General features: G+C 37.7%; 1 protein-coding gene and 2 long non-coding RNA genes across 15 annotated transcripts; 2 read left to right on the top strand and 1 right to left on the bottom strand.

Moving 5' to 3' along the window:
• On the bottom strand, positions 1 to 3,809 carry LOC116928322 (allatotropins). Its single transcript, XM_032935401.2, has 3 exons — positions 3,652 to 3,809; positions 1,163 to 1,444; positions 1 to 657 (listed from the first exon to the last, which is right to left on the bottom strand). Exons 2-3 carry the CDS (start codon positions 1,441 to 1,443, stop codon positions 513 to 515), a joined length of 426 nt encoding a protein of 141 aa, XP_032791292.1. The 5' UTR covers position 1,444; positions 3,652 to 3,809; the 3' UTR covers positions 1 to 512.
• Positions 3,810 to 11,372: 7,563 nt separating this feature from the next.
• On the top strand, positions 11,373 to 14,181 carry LOC123475313. 3 transcript variants are annotated; one of them, XR_006650352.1, is made up of 8 exons: positions 11,373 to 11,625; positions 11,708 to 11,837; positions 11,914 to 12,113; positions 12,175 to 12,404; positions 13,203 to 13,419; positions 13,621 to 13,682; positions 13,746 to 13,962; positions 14,030 to 14,181. It is a non-coding gene; the product is annotated as an uncharacterized LOC123475313 (long non-coding RNA). The 3 variants fall into 3 exon arrangements; XR_006650351.1 differs by having other exon boundaries at positions 13,203 to 13,682; XR_006650353.1 differs by having other exon boundaries at positions 13,193 to 13,682.
• Positions 14,182 to 14,746: 565 nt separating this feature from the next.
• Positions 14,747 to 18,269, top strand: LOC123475548. Of its 11 annotated transcripts, none has more exons than XR_006650811.1 (10): positions 14,747 to 15,162; positions 15,221 to 15,363; positions 15,457 to 15,727; positions 15,790 to 15,939; positions 16,021 to 16,070; positions 16,334 to 16,418; positions 16,729 to 17,098; positions 17,765 to 17,915; positions 17,984 to 18,068; positions 18,145 to 18,269. It is a non-coding gene; the product is annotated as an uncharacterized LOC123475548 (long non-coding RNA). The 11 variants fall into 11 exon arrangements; XR_006650803.1 differs by having other exon boundaries at positions 14,748 to 15,162; positions 15,440 to 15,727; positions 16,299 to 16,418; XR_006650801.1 differs by having other exon boundaries at positions 14,748 to 15,162; positions 15,430 to 15,727; positions 16,299 to 16,418.
• The last annotated feature ends 228 nt before the right edge of the window (positions 18,270 to 18,497 follow it).

The following is an 18,497-nucleotide window of genomic DNA, read 5'->3' as shown; positions in this document are numbered from 1 at the left end:
TCGATAGCGGCAGCATGAGAAGCCTCGTAAAAGTGTATTGGTGAACTGTTAACATAAAATGATACCATTCTACCCAATTTCGTCTATAGAGGTACTTTGTTGGATATATATACGATGAGACGGAAATATGGCGTTGAGACAAACATGCCACAGGAGCGAAATACGAGTATTTATTATTCCAACTGAAGGATATAGAAGTTGTTGACAAGTGGCAAACATATACCTATAAAGGTTGTCGTCAAGACGACAGAAGAAAGATAAACCAATAAAGCCAAGATTTATAGATGAAAAGTTACAAAGAATTTTGCTTTCAATTTTTTTTCCTCCTCCTCTTTCGGTACGCCACTTTTTTTTTTAATTCATTTTTTTTTTTTGTTTTTGTATTTTTTTTTTTTTACTTTTTGTTATATTCCGAAGACAGTCATTTCAATTATTGTATATTACAGCCTTGCGGTGGAACGTGAGAGAATCGGAGAAGCTGCAGCCATCGTCGTCATCAACTCAAAACAAATTTAATCTTCTCTCTGCTGTAGCGATGTTATTAGTTCCTGGGACGTCACTTGACCATCGCCGTTGTGATCGAGCAAGTGGTCCACCATGTAACGGATCACCTCCGGCTTATTCTGCAGGTAGTTGACCAACCAGTCCACAGGGAAACTGCATTTAATTTGATAAATGTTTCGGTTACGAAACCAAGAAATGGACCGGACAGAAAAGACACACTTGAAAGACGCAAAGAAATTGGAATAGAGTCTGAGCGTACTCATAAAGTTTACGACAGTATAAATTTTAAAAAATGGTACGCTCGTTACATTTTATGCAGTAGCTATACCTCTCGATGCGGAAAGTCGCATCGAATGTTGACTAAAGCCGGATCAACGTGCACAAAGTTTTCGTATTTAAGAGCATACAGGCTTCCTCTGTTTGAAGATGATCTTTTTCAAGACATCTTCGGTTAGTGACTATACAGAAAGGTTATAGAAGAACTATTTGAATAAACCAAACTATACGCCTAATATGCCGGAAAGTTTACAAGAGTTTTGCCTGTCGGGAGCTTATTTGCCAAGACGAGTGAATAAATCACACAGGTAATCTAAGAAGGAGAACAAAAGCAACACAAAGGAAGCGGGTAATAAACAGAGAAAAGGATTCTATTTCTTACACGTCAGGATCGCTGTTTGGATTTTCATCTTGCTGCATCATCTGTTCGGATACGTCTTGGAAGGAAGTAAAAGAGGATAGAGCCGGTGCACGTTTGCCGAATCCTCTTGCTGTCGCCAGGCCGACCGTTTTGAATCCACGTCGACTTCTAAAGTCACGCTGGTTGTTGACGCTGCTATAGTCAGCCGGATGTGGTGCCCCCTCGACTGCTGTCGTCAAAATCATCAGACCTATCAAACCCCATCCGGCCAAAACGAGCATAAACGCACCTTTCCCTTTCATCCTGTTTGAGGCAGACAACAATTAGGCAAATTGATGAAAACGTCTTAAGATGACCGAGACGTGGACTGCGGTCTAAGAGCTCGTCTTTCACTCCGTAAACAGCCCAAAACCACTACACCGTCATTAATCAATCAAGATAGAGCTCATTAGTCTCAATACTGCAGTTGATAAACTTAGGCCATCCATCGTCTTTAAGGATGATGGCATGATCGATAAACTTGTGATCCAGTCTAAAAACCGGCCAACTCCCCCGCATCTTTATCATCTTCCATTCTATGCTGAAGCGTTGGGACATTCATCACAAGGAAACATAACCTTTATTTTACACACTGAACATGTTATACTCCTTCTTTGGGTCATACCACTTGTATGACCTTTCTCATAGTGTGCTACGTTCAGAAGGATCTAAACTTTGTGGCGCTCTGGCGGAAGTTAGGTGTTTCTCCCGGTGTATAACTTTCTATTTCACGCTACCAGCACGCTCTTAATGCACAGCGTCTCAAATGAAATCAGCTTCCTGAAGCCTAACTGGCTAATTAAGGCAGAGTCATGCAACAAGTTTTAGCGAACGGGACACTTTCGTACATAAATCTCTGATTGCCCGAGTCACTTTTACGATAACGAACTCAAAGCTTTCGGTGTACGCCCTTTCCATTTCATGGGTTAACTTTAAACTTGATTATTCTGGGACTGTTTTAGCAGCAGTTATCAAAGTCTTATGGAAAAGTTTCAGCAATCAGTTAATCAGATGCAAATGACGCACACAGTTTTTTTTTTTCTTCATTGAAATATAAACTTTGCAAAACAAAAGTTCTCAAGTCCTAATGATTTCTCACTATGAGCCAACTGGCGTAGGTTCAATGACGTTTAATATAGTAAAACAAAATACTACTACAACTTCTTATCAATATAGTTTTCTGCGATTTCTGTATACGCTCGACAAAGTTGACATCCGGGCTAGCCTTGGTTGCGTGACTACGTATACGGTCTCTATTTATATAGAATTATCGTAGTATAGGTACTCAATAGCTTTACTAGCATTGATCTTCACGAAATATCATTAGCCAACTTTTGACTGTTATATAGTAACGTCAAAGACACAAATCCAATTTTCCATTTAGTTCTTTTAGCTGACATTCTTAGCTATAGGAAATCACATACAACATTCAACTTTTGCCTGCAACTTGTTTATGTATAGGATTCGATAGGTTCTTAGCTTCTGGACGTTTCGCCTCATTGTGATTGATCCGATTTCATCAATAAAAATACCGACATTATTGATTCACTATTTTAGCATAGCTCTCGTGGTTGGAGGTTGCTGTTGGGTATTAAATGGAAACCTTTCCACATTCATCTATCAAATGCTGAATGGCACCTTAGCCATAAATAAGTTACACATTTCTTTTCTCCTACGCACTCGCGCTCTGCCTACACTTTTGCTTTTTCACCTCGTCGAAACGTATTTGTGCACAGTCGTGCTTCCATTTGCGCCTTTGGAAAGGTGTAATTCGATTAGTATTTGATGAAATGACTGACGATGGAAAATCGGTTCTCTTCCTCCTGAAATCTGAAAGATGCGACGTTGAAATCTTATGCGAAGCACAGAATACGCAATTGTATGATGATAATGTCGAATGCACCAGAAAATCTGGTATTCAGCTACTTTCCTCCTCTTTCCTTCAGTTACGCATGTAAAATCTGAACTCCCTCGGTGGTTGTAAAAAACGTCTATTCAAAACGCAGAGCAAGCATTTCCATTTCAAGTTGACATTTGTACTGGGAAACTCGTCGTATTAAATGACGATTGTTGCCAATAGGAAAACCGGGGGAAAAAAGAGCATTGAAAGATTTTACAAATGGACAATAAAATGGGAATTGCTCTCATAAATATACGCTTTCTTCACGGGATTCCTAAAAAAAACTATTCCCATGAACAGCAGGTTTACTATAAACACAGCTTTAAAAGTCTTTGAGCTTAAGGGGGCGTTTACCAAAATGACATTGATTATAAGTTTCATTCACCGTGTGTGTAAAAAGGCCTCGCAGACTCAGCACAGGTTTCGTGTAACCTTTTACCGCGTCTGTACAATTTAAGCTTGAACATCACACCGAGCATCAATAATTCTTAGATTGAAAATGCAATCATTTTCAAATGACATATATATCTAAAAGTTTGAAAATCGTCAAGCGAATGATTGGCTATGTTACCTTATTAGAACGGTGTAGGTGTAGGTAAGGTGATGAAAACAATCACGTCTTGATTGAGAGATAGGCGTGAAGATCGGGCGAGAACAGAACAGTTACCAGATGCAAGGGTGAAGAAGTTGTGCCGCCCTTTCGTGTTCCAGCGTCGCTGTTATATCCTGACCTCAAGGCGACTATATTAACTCTTCCCGCAATAGTTCCGTCAGCGGGAGCTGCTGCGTCGTTGCGACCAATCACCAGTCACCGCCCACTTGGCTTCTTCTTCAGTCTCCTCCTCTTCCTTCGCTTTTCAAACGCATCCCCTGAACGTCGTACAATTCCCTAAATAAGAACGCGAACGAAGAAACTGTTACAGCATTGAAATCTGTAATCCTTTTCAATTGACGTCATAATTTGTTAACAGCATACAATGACTATTCAGTTTTTTTTCACCACTGGACACGCTATATTCCAACACGGAAACTATGTGCAGTACAGATGGCCTCATTCAATTGTTTTGGAACACTTTTATCGATGCAGATAGATTCCTCCAAAGTTGAGGCTTTAGAAAACGAGCAGTCCATTAGTAAGAGAAGACGGATCAACATTTCTTATCAGCGCATCTTTTTTAATTATAGATATGCTGTCAATCAATTCACGGTCGGTCGTACAATGTCCCTACCCACGTCCCAAAAATAGCAATTTGCTATCATCGGTTACCTCCTCGGTTCATGCACTGAATAGTTGAAACAACGGGCCCAACATCCTTATCGTCATCATTTTCAAACATTTAGGGGCATCGATCCGATGTGAATAAGAAATCCCAAAGATGGGAGTAGTTTCCTATCCACAGCTTTACAAATCACTCGTTATTATACGTTGTCGTAATCTATTGTCAAGAAAGAAAAGAGGGAAGCATCAGGCTGCCCATTGCATTATAAATCAACTGTTGAATACAATCCCGCAGCAGCTCAACGAACCAGTTAAAATTTTTAAAATGTTTGAGTGCTTCCTATTACATATTTATGTACCAGAAAAAGCTGATTCGTGACTCGTTTGCAATTATATTAATACACACGGGCGTTTCCCTTGTAATGGACATTCCGCGACCAAGAACACGTATTTCTTTTTCCTGGAGACATGTTGTTTATACATCTCTAATTTCGTTCAACTTGAACATTTTCTTGGGAACTCTTGTAATACGTTTTTATTCTTTTCCGGATAACTGCAATGTGGCCAACAACATGTTCTGCTATTACCGATGTGGTGAGGGGCGGAGGAAGCGTTCGATATGATTACTATACTTTTGACGATCCCGCGGAACCTAATTCCAAAAACATTCGACTAGCGTGAATCCTTGGAACCATTTTACCAAGCAGTGATTCAAAAATTCACGTCATATATCACTAGGGATCCCCCCCCCCATGGGTTTTAACGTATCTTTGAAGAGAGCAGCTTATTTTCAAAACCAAAAAAGGACGTTCTAAAAGATGATGCTGGTTGTTAGCATATCTTTAGGTAGAAACACGAAGAAATGGAAAGATTTTTTTTTCAGACACTTAAACAAGAATGTTTGATTTGTGCGGATACGCGCCATATCAAGACAAAAACTAAAGAGACTTGCTGACGTACATGGGCGTTGCTCTTTCTGCTGTTAAGCCACCAACCACCGGAACTTGACTCTACTATTCTGTTTATCCCTTTCGCGTGGGTGCACCGATGGGGTTGCCGTATACCCAAACATAAGCAAAGATAATGCACGTCGGAGATGCTGGAAATACCCTATAGATAGTACATGATCGGTGTCAGTATAAAGAAGAAGTGCACTTTTCATTGGCTGTTGTCTAAGTAACTGATGGAACATCAGACCAGAGGACCCAGTTATAGGCGTGTAACATAAAGGGACATCGTAATCTTACTACGCAATAATCGGCCTTGCTGTTGGATCACTTTGCACTTTCTTCGTTCAATACCCTTTCACAAAAAAATCCACTCTGAATTCATTCATGTCCTTAAGGTACGCACTTTGTCATAAACTATATGTAACCACATTAAAATAGAAAAGCGTAACCAGTTTCCTCTTTCACAATACAGCAGATTTCCAGTCTTTTTCCCGATACCCATAAGAGTATAAATTAACTGGTAAACATCCTTAGCGTCGGATTACGTTAAGTACGATGACGGTACCCGTGCAATAAGTTCGTCTTTCCAAGGAAAGGCCAGAGGTTGTTTTTGCTTCGCGTAACGATGGGCGAGAGACGTGTTCTTCACTAGGCTTTAAATTCTTATGTTTGGCTATATCTGAATGAAACAACGGTGAGCAGTTTTACTTGGAGCCAAAAGCGTTGCTAAGCGTGTATACAGAATTCACCGAATGTTTTTCTCGATTTAAATAGCTCTACGTTTTTGTATTCAAGCCTCAACCTTCGTATCCAAACTAATGAGCGCTTTTCGAATGTTTGATAAAATTAGCCTCTTAGCAAAACCTGTTTGCTTCCATCTTCGTATATAGTTAGCAGGTCTTAATAACATTAGATCACGCATTCCTACTGGCAAAGGTATATCTTTCATGACATTTAATATACTTAAGGACGATGCTAATTTACAACTGTTCCTATTATTCTTTCATAAACTCTATGCGGAGATGATAATCGGCAAAAACTGTACGACATACAATTTTCTGCCAGTCACAAGAAATTACCGCTATTAGGGGCATATAGTATTTTACCAGTTGGACACACGTCCGATTTATTAATCGCAGTCTGCGTATTCTTACGAATGTGCACCGATCTTTCTGAATGTCGCTAAGAACTACGGATAAAGCATGTGGGATGCTAGCGTCAGAATATGCAACTAGAAGTTTATCTCTATTTATAGAATTGTAAATAACGAATGAAAAAACTAATGACAAAAAAATATATAGTAACAAAGTTCGAAACACTGTACGTTATAGCAACACTCTCTATGACCTCTACACATGTATGCAAAGAATATTCTCCTGCCAATGTCGCTAGCATCATCAAATATTGCAGGATCTTAGTGCTTGGCTTATACTCACTTGATTCGGTGTATTGTAAATATGCATAGTACTGCGCAGCGTATTCTACGAGGAATTTTAAATAGTATAGTTCTTCGCCCTATCCTCCCTGCGTCACACCACTTCCGATAACGATGAGGATGCCCAGTTTTAAAAGGAAATCTATTTTTCTTTAATGCCTCAGAATCTTGAAACATCTTCATCTACGTATACCGGCTGGGACACGTGTTATCTGCTATTCAGAGATTCGCTTGGCAACGGTTGTCGTCCTCATTTCGAAAACAAGTTGTACTTGGACTTCCTTTAGATTCCCTAAAGTTTGAATGACCAAAATGGTATACTTACCAGCCCGCTGGCGACACATCCCATCCGGCAATCCAAAGACCGTTGATGACTATACAGTTTGAAGAATAATGTAGTCTTCAATCGTTAGTGAAGCATATAGACTGCGCTCATTAGGACGTTGGGACTAAAGACTACGTTGGCTGATTTTATGGTCTAAACATAGCTTTACGTTTAATAGTGGCTGCTTGCTATGGCTACCAACACACGCCATTGAACACAAGCCTGACCTTTTCATCCCTCAGTTATTTTTCTGCATGCCCACACGCAATCTCTGATGAAAATATTAATATTTAGGCCTAATGATTTTTACGATGTGTGTTATCTGTTTCGTAAATTGAATTACGGCGCCGTTTCCATAGCGTATCGTTTAATAGGATTGTCACTAGTCGATAGCAAATCGATACCTTTTCCAATCATATTGTTAATTTACTGATATACGTGACACTTTCCCGTGAATGCCAATAGTCTATGGAATACGTCTGCCCTTCATTTTCGTGATTGCGGTTTAAATTTGAGTGATTGCACATCATTCTTGAAGCAATGGCTTGCGACTGCGCATTATTAGCACCAATCCATTTTTTCGTTTTTCTTTTTTAAACGAATACCCTGAGCTGATGTGTATATAAGGATTGCACAAACTATTCGAAGCTGGGCGCAGGTTTCGTTAAAGATACAACACTGAAAATTTTAAAAAATCATTCTATTCACATCCAATCGCCTTTACATTATTATTCGCCTCCCGCATTTAATAATGGGTTCCCTAATTTATTCGCGCATCTATATGCAATTGCATTTCGCTCGAAAAAACCAACACTTCTATCCTATATAGACGGCTTCGAACACGTAGACTGGCAGAAAAGACTAAATGTTCACATTTTAAATTGAGGTCGTAAAACTTCACTACGACCTTTTAAATTTATCGTTGACTGGTAATCGAGAGGTACATGGGAGACACGTGATTGTAACGAACGGAGGTTCGTATATCTTTAAAGTTCACGTGAACTCCGAGTCTGGCACAATCAAGCCGTCCAACAATCGATCGAAGGCAATCACCACTTATTCCCCTTTGCTTCGGGGTATTTGTTGAGGTCTCCGTGACACGCGTCTATCCTTTAAGAGATTGCCGGGAAAAGATCGTTTATTTTATCTAAAAGAAAAGCCAAAATGAAAGAGCCGGTGGAGGGAGGGAGAGAAAACATTGTGAGTTCTTTTTATGAAGAGAATCCATGAGTCAGAATATATAGAGAATGAGAGCTATCAGTATTGATATTACAGTGGGCACTTGATGCGTCGAGTCATTACAGCCCTCCTGGATCATTAGACAGGGGTCGGTAAGGCCATACGGTCCAACCAGAGATCCAACGGCTGAGCGTTGGTAAGAGATTGGGCGATATATCGGCCCCGGTCGTTAGATTCGCTAGCAACGCCAAAGGAAACAATTGTATTGAGTTTTCAATGGAAGAGATTGTCGCTACCGGGTGTATGACGAAACATTATATACTCTGATAATTATTGGATTGATTACTTAGGACAGCACTATAACAGTCGTATACCACGCATTTCACCTTAGAAGCTTGATGGAAATTTCTTAAAATGAAATATAGGAACTTCATCCTTCATAATTCTAATACAAGCTAAAAGCCTTTTACCATCTCCTCGTATGTTCTACAATTATCTCTCTACGTGACAGTGCTATGAATGACGACAGAGATTAACGTTGGCCGGGATAGTTGAAGTCGAAAGCCAATGGGACAGAAAATTGGATTTATTTCACCCATTTCCTTGCAACTCGACCTCTAGCGTACCGCAATGCGAGCGCTGTTACTCGAAGGCAACCAGAAAATATGGCGCACTAGAAAGTTACTAAACTGACACAGTTTTACGATAAATTTACGAAGATACATATCACTGTACGCGTGATATACTAGACAGAAAATAAAGGGTCAACGTAGAGATAATAAATAGGGAACGCCATTTTCCCATGTTCTCTAATTTACCATTCATTTCGGCAATTTTAGAGAGATCCTGCACCATCATCCAGTGAAAATCTATATCTTACACAGCAAGGAATTGATTAAAAGCGATTGCACCAACAAGTGCATTTGCTAATTAAAGTTTTCTCTTAAAATTTAACTTACTTATGGCAAACTATGGATGGTTTAAGTTCAAAATTAAACAAGGATGACGGAAATCATTTTTTTTTTCTAGGATTTATAGTTCATGGTTTATTTAAAGTAAACGTGGTTGCGCTAAAAAAACATTTTCTAATTCAATGTTTTTCTTTCCTTTGCACCTAGTCGTATAATTAAATTGGTGCACTGTGCTCTTTTTTTTCTCTCTCTTTCTCTTTAGCCCGCCCTGGTTAGTTGATAGTCAAGCTTATCCATATATGTATGCGCGCTAAGTTTTCGTGAGTACGTTTTAGTGCATAAAAGCTGTTGCTGGGGAGTCAGTTCGGGCAAGTGAGCAAGTCACGTAGAGACAGTGGGTTCTGTAAAAAATATAAGGCCATGTTAGTCTTTTCCTTCTTTCTGCTCCATAGTTCGAACTGTTGCATGTGGGCGCTGCATTAGAAATGGGCAAACTGTTGAGGATTTTGGCCTTTAACATCGTTTTCTACTCGCTTCCCCCTTGTAAGTTTTTTTTATAATAAAGTTATCACCCCCTATTCCTTTTTTTAATGCTATGATATTCTCAACTTATTCAGGAAGAAAAAAAAATCATAGAATTTCAGCTGACTCCCAAATATTGTTAAAGGTAAAAAAAAAAAAAAAAAAGCTTTCAACGGACTGCAAGATTAACCGATACGTGTGCGCACGATGAAAACGTGCACGGTGTTTCACGAGAAATGTGATATGAGGCGGTGATAAGTAGCTTTGTGCTGTCTTTGTTCACTTGGAACTCTTTGAGAAGCAAGCGTGTACGACACGGTTTGCATATCTACGGCGAGATCAGGCTGAGGACTTAATTATGTAACGTCACATTCGGTAATCAGATCAGCTAGGAAAAAACTGAAGAAATAATATCAACGACGGCGTTTAATTGGATAGAAGAGCCCTGTAAGTATCTTGCAAAAACGAAGGCGACATAGGTGCACAACGAAGTGTCTGCTGTCGTCGACGATATATAATAGCAGAACTAATGATGATAATGAAAGGATATCGATCGACGCAACATATGTTACCCGCAAAACCTTGTATATCGGAAGGGCTGCATCGTATGTTTTGCCATACACCCACTTCTACTTTTTTTTATTCTTCCGTTCCTCCGTGAAAGTTGGCAGCTTCGTAGCTCATTGTCAACAGCCTGCGTCGCCCCGCAAATGCACTCTGCTTGTCACATCTTCATTACTAGTCCGGATGAATAGCAGAAAAGTTATTTTTCTCTCGCTAGTCTACGATAAGAAAGCAGGATAGGCAAAGCTACTCTAAAAACTCGAATTGTTCGTAAACACCATCGCTATGGCGATGATTAATCAAAACAAGTTAAGGTCGCGTAATCTAGCATCTATCGTGCACGGCAGGGGCTTATAGGGTCTTATCGATTAATAACGATATAATTGTAAAATAGAGAAAAGCTGGAAAGTTGTAGGTTTGACTTGAAATGTATACACTTTTTCTATAACTAGACCTAATTACTTTCAACTATTTGCTCCATCTAGACCTACTCGATTTTTAAAATTTCTCCAAAGCCTTACGAAACTACACTTTTCCAGGGTAGTGAGGGTTTTTCAACTTTCAGGATTCGCCGATTCAAAGTTAACTTGTGAGAGCTACAGTCATAGCACGATAGAAACAGAAAGGCGGCAAATTAAACTGCCAGATGTTTTACCTCAGAGAGCAATTATGAAGAACTTAACATCCCTATGACCGGGGAAGGTCCCTAGCAATTTAGCAGTCCTTTTGTTTAAAAGTAATCTTTCTGTGGTATTGCAAGGTTACTCACTATTCATGAATGATTTTATAATACATTCAGTCGTTCCGCAGGTTGTAAGCAACCAACGTACGAATAGCTTCCAAAACTGTTTTCCCCCCTTTCTACCTTATTTAGAATCGCTGATTTTTTATTTGTGTTAAATATGGTGAGGCACTAGTATTTATTTCACGCGAGAACCGATTTCCTAAGAACAAGCATTACGTAAATTGTGCAGATGCAGTTATAGAACTATTCAAATGATGGATCATTCATAGCTAGCTCGAACTGCACTAGCCGAATTACAAATGTAACTTATTAACTATTATATTCACTGATTAACGTGAAGTTTGTGTTAGCTTGATGGTGAAGTATTGAATCGTTGAAAGACCGGAAAAGAATCGATTCTTGGGAAAGCTCTATCCTTTAGCATTAGCGTATTTATCGTCTGCACGTTACGACGCCGTCTGAGACCTTCATGACGAGGTCAATTGCATGCATCCTTTTTTTTCTTACTTATGTAGCACCATTGAATTCGTCATCGTTGAAGATGGCACCGGGGTATTTGGGGTTATCAGAATTGTAGCTTGGAGCAAAGTTTGTTTTGCGAGGGAAGCACAAGACCAAAAAGTTCTATCCATCATTTTAACTACTGAGGACAATCAGATTTTGAATCAAAAATTGTGTTCAAACTGGTGATATACGTATGTAACTTGTTATGTAGAATTATTATAGGAATAACACAATGTGGAACAAAAATCAAATCAAAAAGCTTTTCTTTTCCAGGTGATGTGGCCAACAGATTTTTAAGGAAAAGTCTATTGCGACCAATTTTTAATTGTACTTGTAAGGTTGAGGTACCCAACTGATGCTGTTTTGTCCTATTCTGGTGCCAGTTGTTATTTTTGTGTCCAAGGTAAATTTGTTTTCTTTAATATTTTTTCCGTAATCGTGATTCCATTAAATATGTTACCGTTAACTTTGTCGGAAAGCCATTTTGAAGCCTTAGCAATGTTGATGGAAACATAAAGTCGTTGTCAGTTTGCATCAGTAATATGAGTACCTGGTACTCAACTCGAACATCAACCCTTGTCTACTATATTGCCTCAAACCGATGTAGGGAATTCACATTGAGTTTTTGTTAGCATGTCTTATCAAGTCGACAACATTCACTCTTCTTTTATCACTGATGGTAATCCGGTGAAGAGTAATTTTATGCATGTCTTAAACCATGGAATTTTGTACCCTTACAGCATGCTTGTTGGGGGAAAATATTTTCATCTCTCAAGATTCTCAGATGTTGGATTTCAAGATCCTTTATTATGATGTCATGTCATCATTCTAAAGATGGCTGCAACCGTTGATAATCTGCTTCTGGATTTTTAAATCAAGGTTAAGAGACATGTCATGTCTGAAGAATGAAAATGTGAGGATAACAGGAAGAACCAGTAGTGAGGCAAGATAGAAACATTTTGTCAACAAGGTAAATATATATTTTTGTATTTCTTAAAAATGGTCATTTGGTTAATAGTTTTGCTAAAGCCTTAGTGGGAAATCCATTTTGAAAAGTTTAAGAAAACCCTGAGAATTAAACTTGACAAAAGCCATTTTTGTTGGCACTAAATAATAGAAGAAATCTAGTGTGGAGTCTATTGGAGATGGTTTTCTCCAACACTCATCAATTAACAGTAGATTTTTTAACACTCAAACTTTGGTTGGCAAGTGGTCTATTTTTAGCTATTAATACCCTATACCCAAACTGCTATTTAAACCACTGGCTTTGGTTTTACAGAAACTGTTTGAACAGACTTTTCAACTAATTGCATGAAATTGAGTTGATATTTCCAATTTAGCACAACATCAATTGTTTAGGGTTCATTTTGAGTATTTAGACTAGAGCCACAAGTCTGCTAGAGCTCTGGTGAGTGGTCTATAATGTATTAATGTTACCATTCTATTGTCGACTTTTCCATGTGGGTTAATGTCTTAAAACATAAAACAAGATGTTTAAGAACTGCTATACCTTGTTCAAAACAGGTGTGCTTATTTATTACAGTATTCCAGAAAGCAAGCATCTAATTTATTGCTGCTATGAAGGTGACTGCAGGTTATCTAAAGAAAGCTTTTGTGTAATAGCTGAATTTTTGTGAAAAACTTTGTTTTATGTTGGAAATGGTTTTAGAGTAACGAAATGCTTGCAAGTTCGTTTTTGGGTGCCCCAGGTTTTTACCATTTTAACGGTTTTTCCATCATTCCTCTCTAATAATTGAGATTGTCATAGGCTCTGTTGTCGGAGACCGTTTGTCCGCAAAGGAATGGTGAACGGGGCTGAAATCATTCAAATGACGCATAAGACTTCCCATTTCGCTGTTTTGGCATTGATGAACGTCATTATCGTTTCGAGTTTGTTAAAGGCCGCCATATTGTCAAGACATCTAGCGGAGGAATTTCTCACTACTGAGTAATTGCGTTGAATTGTCAGCTACCTACGTAGCAAGGTACCCGAAGGGTTAATTTTTGTTTTTGTTTCATTTTTATTTCATGATAGTGTTTCATCTTAACTAAGTTAAAAAAAAAAAAAAAAGATAATGTAACCTACCTATAGTGTTTTGCCAGCCCAACTTGCACATAGTGGCAAACCAAACAATTTCGGCGTGTAACAGATGTTTTATTGTTTTGTAATATTTTGTAACCGCAAGAGGAAAGCTGTTTTGTAACAGCAGGAGGGATGCTGCGGACTGTGTCGTAATTTGGCATTCAAGTATATTTGAAAAAGTCTTAACTTTTGATTGTCGCTGAAGACGTTATTCGTTAAATATGGCAGGTAATGGGTCGTCTGCAACCATAGTTGATTGAACGTGAATGAAACTCATTGAACTGTAAAGGAAATGTTTCTAAGGGTTCCAGTCACGGCCAGTGACGCACTTGAAGCTAAAAAGAAGAATTGTTGTGTGTGTTAGAAGAAAAAGCACGCAATAGACTTTACATTGACTTTACTGATGCACTGTTCATTAGAAAAAGAAGAATTTCAGGCAATTAAGGTAACTTATCTTACTTAATACCAGTGATCGCCAACTGCATGTGAGCATAGCCCACTGGATGTAATAGCTAAAGCCTGGAGCTTCCCTATCTTGCCCGTTCAATCGTTTTGACGCACTCCCTACCTCCTTTTTTCCAACTTGGAATGGACTTCAGCGCGTTCTACTGGTGTCGAAGAACAACATTTTTCAAAATATAAACATGCCGTTTTTACAAATACTTCGCTATATATATAACAATTGTGTTTTACGTTAATTTTCAAATTTTTTCTTTGTTGTATGAATAAAAATGCAATGTAATTATTTTTTGAAATTTTCGTTTATTTAATGTAAATATTGTATAAAATGGTGCTAACACTGAAAAAAAAAGCAAGAATCAGATAGGGTCTGAACCTAATACCTATTCTCATTTAATGCACTTGTCAGGCGCGTTAACCACTCAGCTATGCTATACCTGAAATGTATAATATAACTAATAAGATAACTCTACTACTAATAAGAATAATAATTAGTCTTTTTGGATTGAAAATTTTTTATTCTTGATAATACAGGGCCTTTTCGTAACTTGACGTTTAGCAATAATAAACACAAGATAAAATTGATGCTTAATAATTTTTGTTTACTTACATCCTTGTTATTCAATTAAACAGGAGAAGACTTGCAATGAAAAATATTCCAAACCCGTAACTTTTGTCTTCAATTTCAACACTTTCAAAAAGTAAAAAGAACTCTAACATCAAAACGCTAAAACGACAACTAACTGTTTTGTTTGTTTTTTGTTTTGTTAACGATTGTTCAATAAAGTTCCAAGAATCTTTGGTGGTGGTGCTAGTGTCCATTCGAGAATAAGCTCCTCCCATCGCCGGAGGGGTGAGTCACTTTTACAGTTCTAGACTTCAGGCTTGAACTATTACATTCAGTGGGCTATGATGTGAGTAACAAGTTTGGTTATTCTCGCAATTTAAATGGATGAAAAAGCTGTGATTTGGAGCGTTGTGGTGAAAAAATATCTTAATCTTGTATAAATTTATTGTGGAAGAACAGTAATGCAGAAAAATCTCTCATAAGCTTTTGTTCAATGTAATGTCATCACCTCTGCAATTTTGTTGAAAAACATTATGTGCATTGTGGCAGTGTCAGGATTCCCAGCAACTATTTTTATAGCTTCTTTCATCCAACTGGAAACTTATTATGGAAGAGAAAGTATATACAATAGCTTTTACAACAATAGTTAATGTATTTGTGTTATCTAATATCACAGGTGAGCTGTCGGTCAAAAGTGGTGGTCTCTGTCCCACCCAGACACCCAACACTAGAAGCTGTTTGTTATGAGGCATTGATGAAAATCTAAGTTGTTTTGGTCTTAGTAAATCCTGTAAGACTGCATGACGACCACAGGCAAAGGTTCGGGTTATGGCTTTTGTTTTTTATCCTAATTAGGAAATACTAAGCAACGTAATGGTATTTAAGTTTCATGTAGGTTTTTTTTGTCACTAGATGGCATATAGGTAAAACTTCATAATGGAGGCCGTGGCTATCTTCATGGTTATGGTTTCACCCGTGTCCTGGCAAATGGCAACCAACAGTTATTTTATTAAGGCTTTTTTTGTTTGTTTTTTGTTCGTATTTTTGCCAGTTATACTTTCTTTTATTTGAATTTTCAAATGAATATGGCAGTGGAAAGCTGAACGGCAAGAAAAAGTTGATTTGTGAACTGAATTTTTGAGAGTTATGTGAATAGAAGGAACAAGAGATTCTACTAAAGAAGGTACATAATGTATTGTTGTCTATCATGTAGCAAGTGTTTAAAATAATCTGTCTTTGTTGCAGAAAATGCATTACAACTTCAAATTGAGTGGAAGATTGTTAGTTTTTGCTTCTGCTATAGAAGCAAAAAAAAATTAGTTATAGCAAAACCTGTACAACTGTAATCAGGAGCAACCAGGAATTTGGACAAGAAAGAAACAACCTTTCAACAAGGTAAACTGATTTTTTTTCTATACATTTTTCAAAATATTGATTCTTATAATTTTGTTTGTCATTGGTGTGTTAATTAACTAGAAATCAGTTTTGAAGCCTGAGCAATATTAATGCATTCAACTGCGGCAAAGGTAAATCTGTCATGCATTGACAAATGCGTTAGTGATTTATTAGTAACTTACTGGTCTAGAAACTTTAGCTTTTTGTTGAGTCTGTGTTATTAAGATTTTTCATTACAAGGTACATGGTGTCTGCTTCAACTGTTTTAAGAACGTAAAATTTGGTGCTCAAAATGCTCTAAGAATGTTAATCATAGAGCAGTTTTATGTAGTAGTTTACTAAGAGTTAATTTTATGTAGTATGCTCCGGTATTTGACATGTTTTGGAACGCCAGTGTACTAACAAGAAATCTACTGGGGCATCCTTGGCTATCCAAACAAATTGAAGCGGATCTCAAATACCTACTGGCGATTTTTCAGGTAACAGCAACGCCATCTCTGAAGCTTAACAAGCGCAGCTCAATTGGTTTTGCAGACGTTACCATTCCTGGTTGCGGTTTACTTGATGGATTACGTATTTTTAAAAATGAATTTCAAAATATTATGTAATGAAATAGCTTGGTCGTGGGCGTTTGCTTTGGTGTAAGTCGAGTTTATTAAAGGAAAAGTTGCACTGTTGAACCATTTCAACATTCAAATTTGTGAATGCCGCTAACTCACAACATCTAGTGGCGAAATTGTAAATAACATGGCAAAATCGTAAATAACCATGTGTCTATCTTCCATCTAGTGCCATTAGAAACCACCAATTGTTGCGACCATCTAGTGGTAATATTGCTAACCACCAATCCATCTAGTGGCGAGATTGCAAACCACCAATTGTATACGCCACAGTCATCTAGTGGCGAGATTGACAATCACAAATTGTATACGTCACAGCCATCTGGTGGCGAGATTGTAAACCATCCATCGTATACACCACAGCCATCTAGTGGCGAGATAGCAAACCACCAAATATCAGTCAGCTGATAGGTTTTCTGGTGTTCATTTGCCATGATGGTTGCCTCACAGACTTGCCTGTCGGATTGGAAATTTGTTGCGAACCCAAGGATTGTTATGTATATCAGTATATCCTGCTGACAGTATAGTATTTATACCATGTATTACAATGTATTTATTGTTCGCGCCTATTGCCCCTCAAAAATTGAGGGGCAATAGACTTTTTTGCTATTGCCCCTCAACTCCAGAGGGTACTAGTTACGGGGATGGGTCGGCCTTCTGACTGTTTTTTCTCTTTTTTTATTATGTAATACCTTCGTCCTTCGTGTAGTCTGATATTCAGTGCTAATATTCACGTTTTTTTTCCTTAATTATTTTATTGAGGTAAAATCTTTCAGTGGGTACTAATTGCATCTTATCTTCAGAGTCGTGCGTGCATCATAAGATGATGCTTTTTGGTATTATTTTGTTTTTTGAGATAGTTTTAAATGATTAATGTCATTTCAAATGACATTGATGACGAATATAATACCTAAAGCATCATCTTATGACACATTGACACGCACGATTCTGGAGAAATAAATGCGTTTGCAATTAATAACCACCGAAGGATTTTATCTCAATAAAATAGCTAAAGAAAAAAAAAACCTGAATATCAGCGGAAAGACTGCAAGAAGGTTTCACAAAATAACAAAAAGGAAAAAAACGGTTAGAAAGCCTACCCTTCCCCGTAACTAGTGCCCTCTGGAGTTGAGGGGCAATAGACTTTTATACTTTTCCATAAATATTACGAGTGACAAGTTAATGTCAATGTTTTCATTCTCCAGGTACACCCACTATCAGCAGCCTTATAGTGTGCTTCCTAAATATGTCAACCCCTGAGATAACATTATCATTGGAAATTGTGTTTTTGTTGTAGTTTTCTTCTCCACTTCTATTATCCATATGCAGTTTTTACGCCACTTCATTACCTTCATGGTATGTCAGTTGTTTAAGTTGGTTAGAATAATTTTTTGGGAAATTTTTACCTACTTTTGAAAAACCAGGTGTGATATTTTATCATTCCGGAAAAAGGAGTCTGGAAATTGATGATTTCTAATATACAGCTGGTGTTCAGGTTTATTTTTACATGTACAACATAGATCTCCATTAATGTTGTTTTGTTTTCCCACAAATAGATGATGAGTTTAATTTATTTACATTTCAGAATGAACTTTCAATTGGAAGTTGAGTGTTTTATCAGATTATGGAATCCTACTTTGAAAACCAAACTATTTCCTTCAACAAATGGATTTTGAACTATTGTACATATGGTATTATGTACTCAATGATGTAAAGTACTATTGTGTAATGCATAATATTATTACTTTATGGAATCAGTTCATTCAATTGTAATCTGTTTTTGTATTTAAAATATAGATTTTCGTGAAGCCTTTAATTGGACGTTATACTGAAAAATTTCCAGGGAAGGTATTTGTTTACAGACAGAGACACTCAGAATTTTTAACTGGACACTTTTTTTTTAACCTTCAGGGAAGTTCTTGCAGGATCTGTTATCGA

Source organism: Daphnia magna, linkage group LG8 (genome assembly GCF_020631705.1).
Source record: "Daphnia magna isolate NIES linkage group LG8, ASM2063170v1.1, whole genome shotgun sequence".
NCBI lineage: Eukaryota > Metazoa > Arthropoda > Branchiopoda > Diplostraca > Daphniidae > Daphnia > Daphnia magna.
Note: the sequence above shows the minus strand (reverse complement) of the source record. Positions and strands in the feature narration are given on the sequence as shown.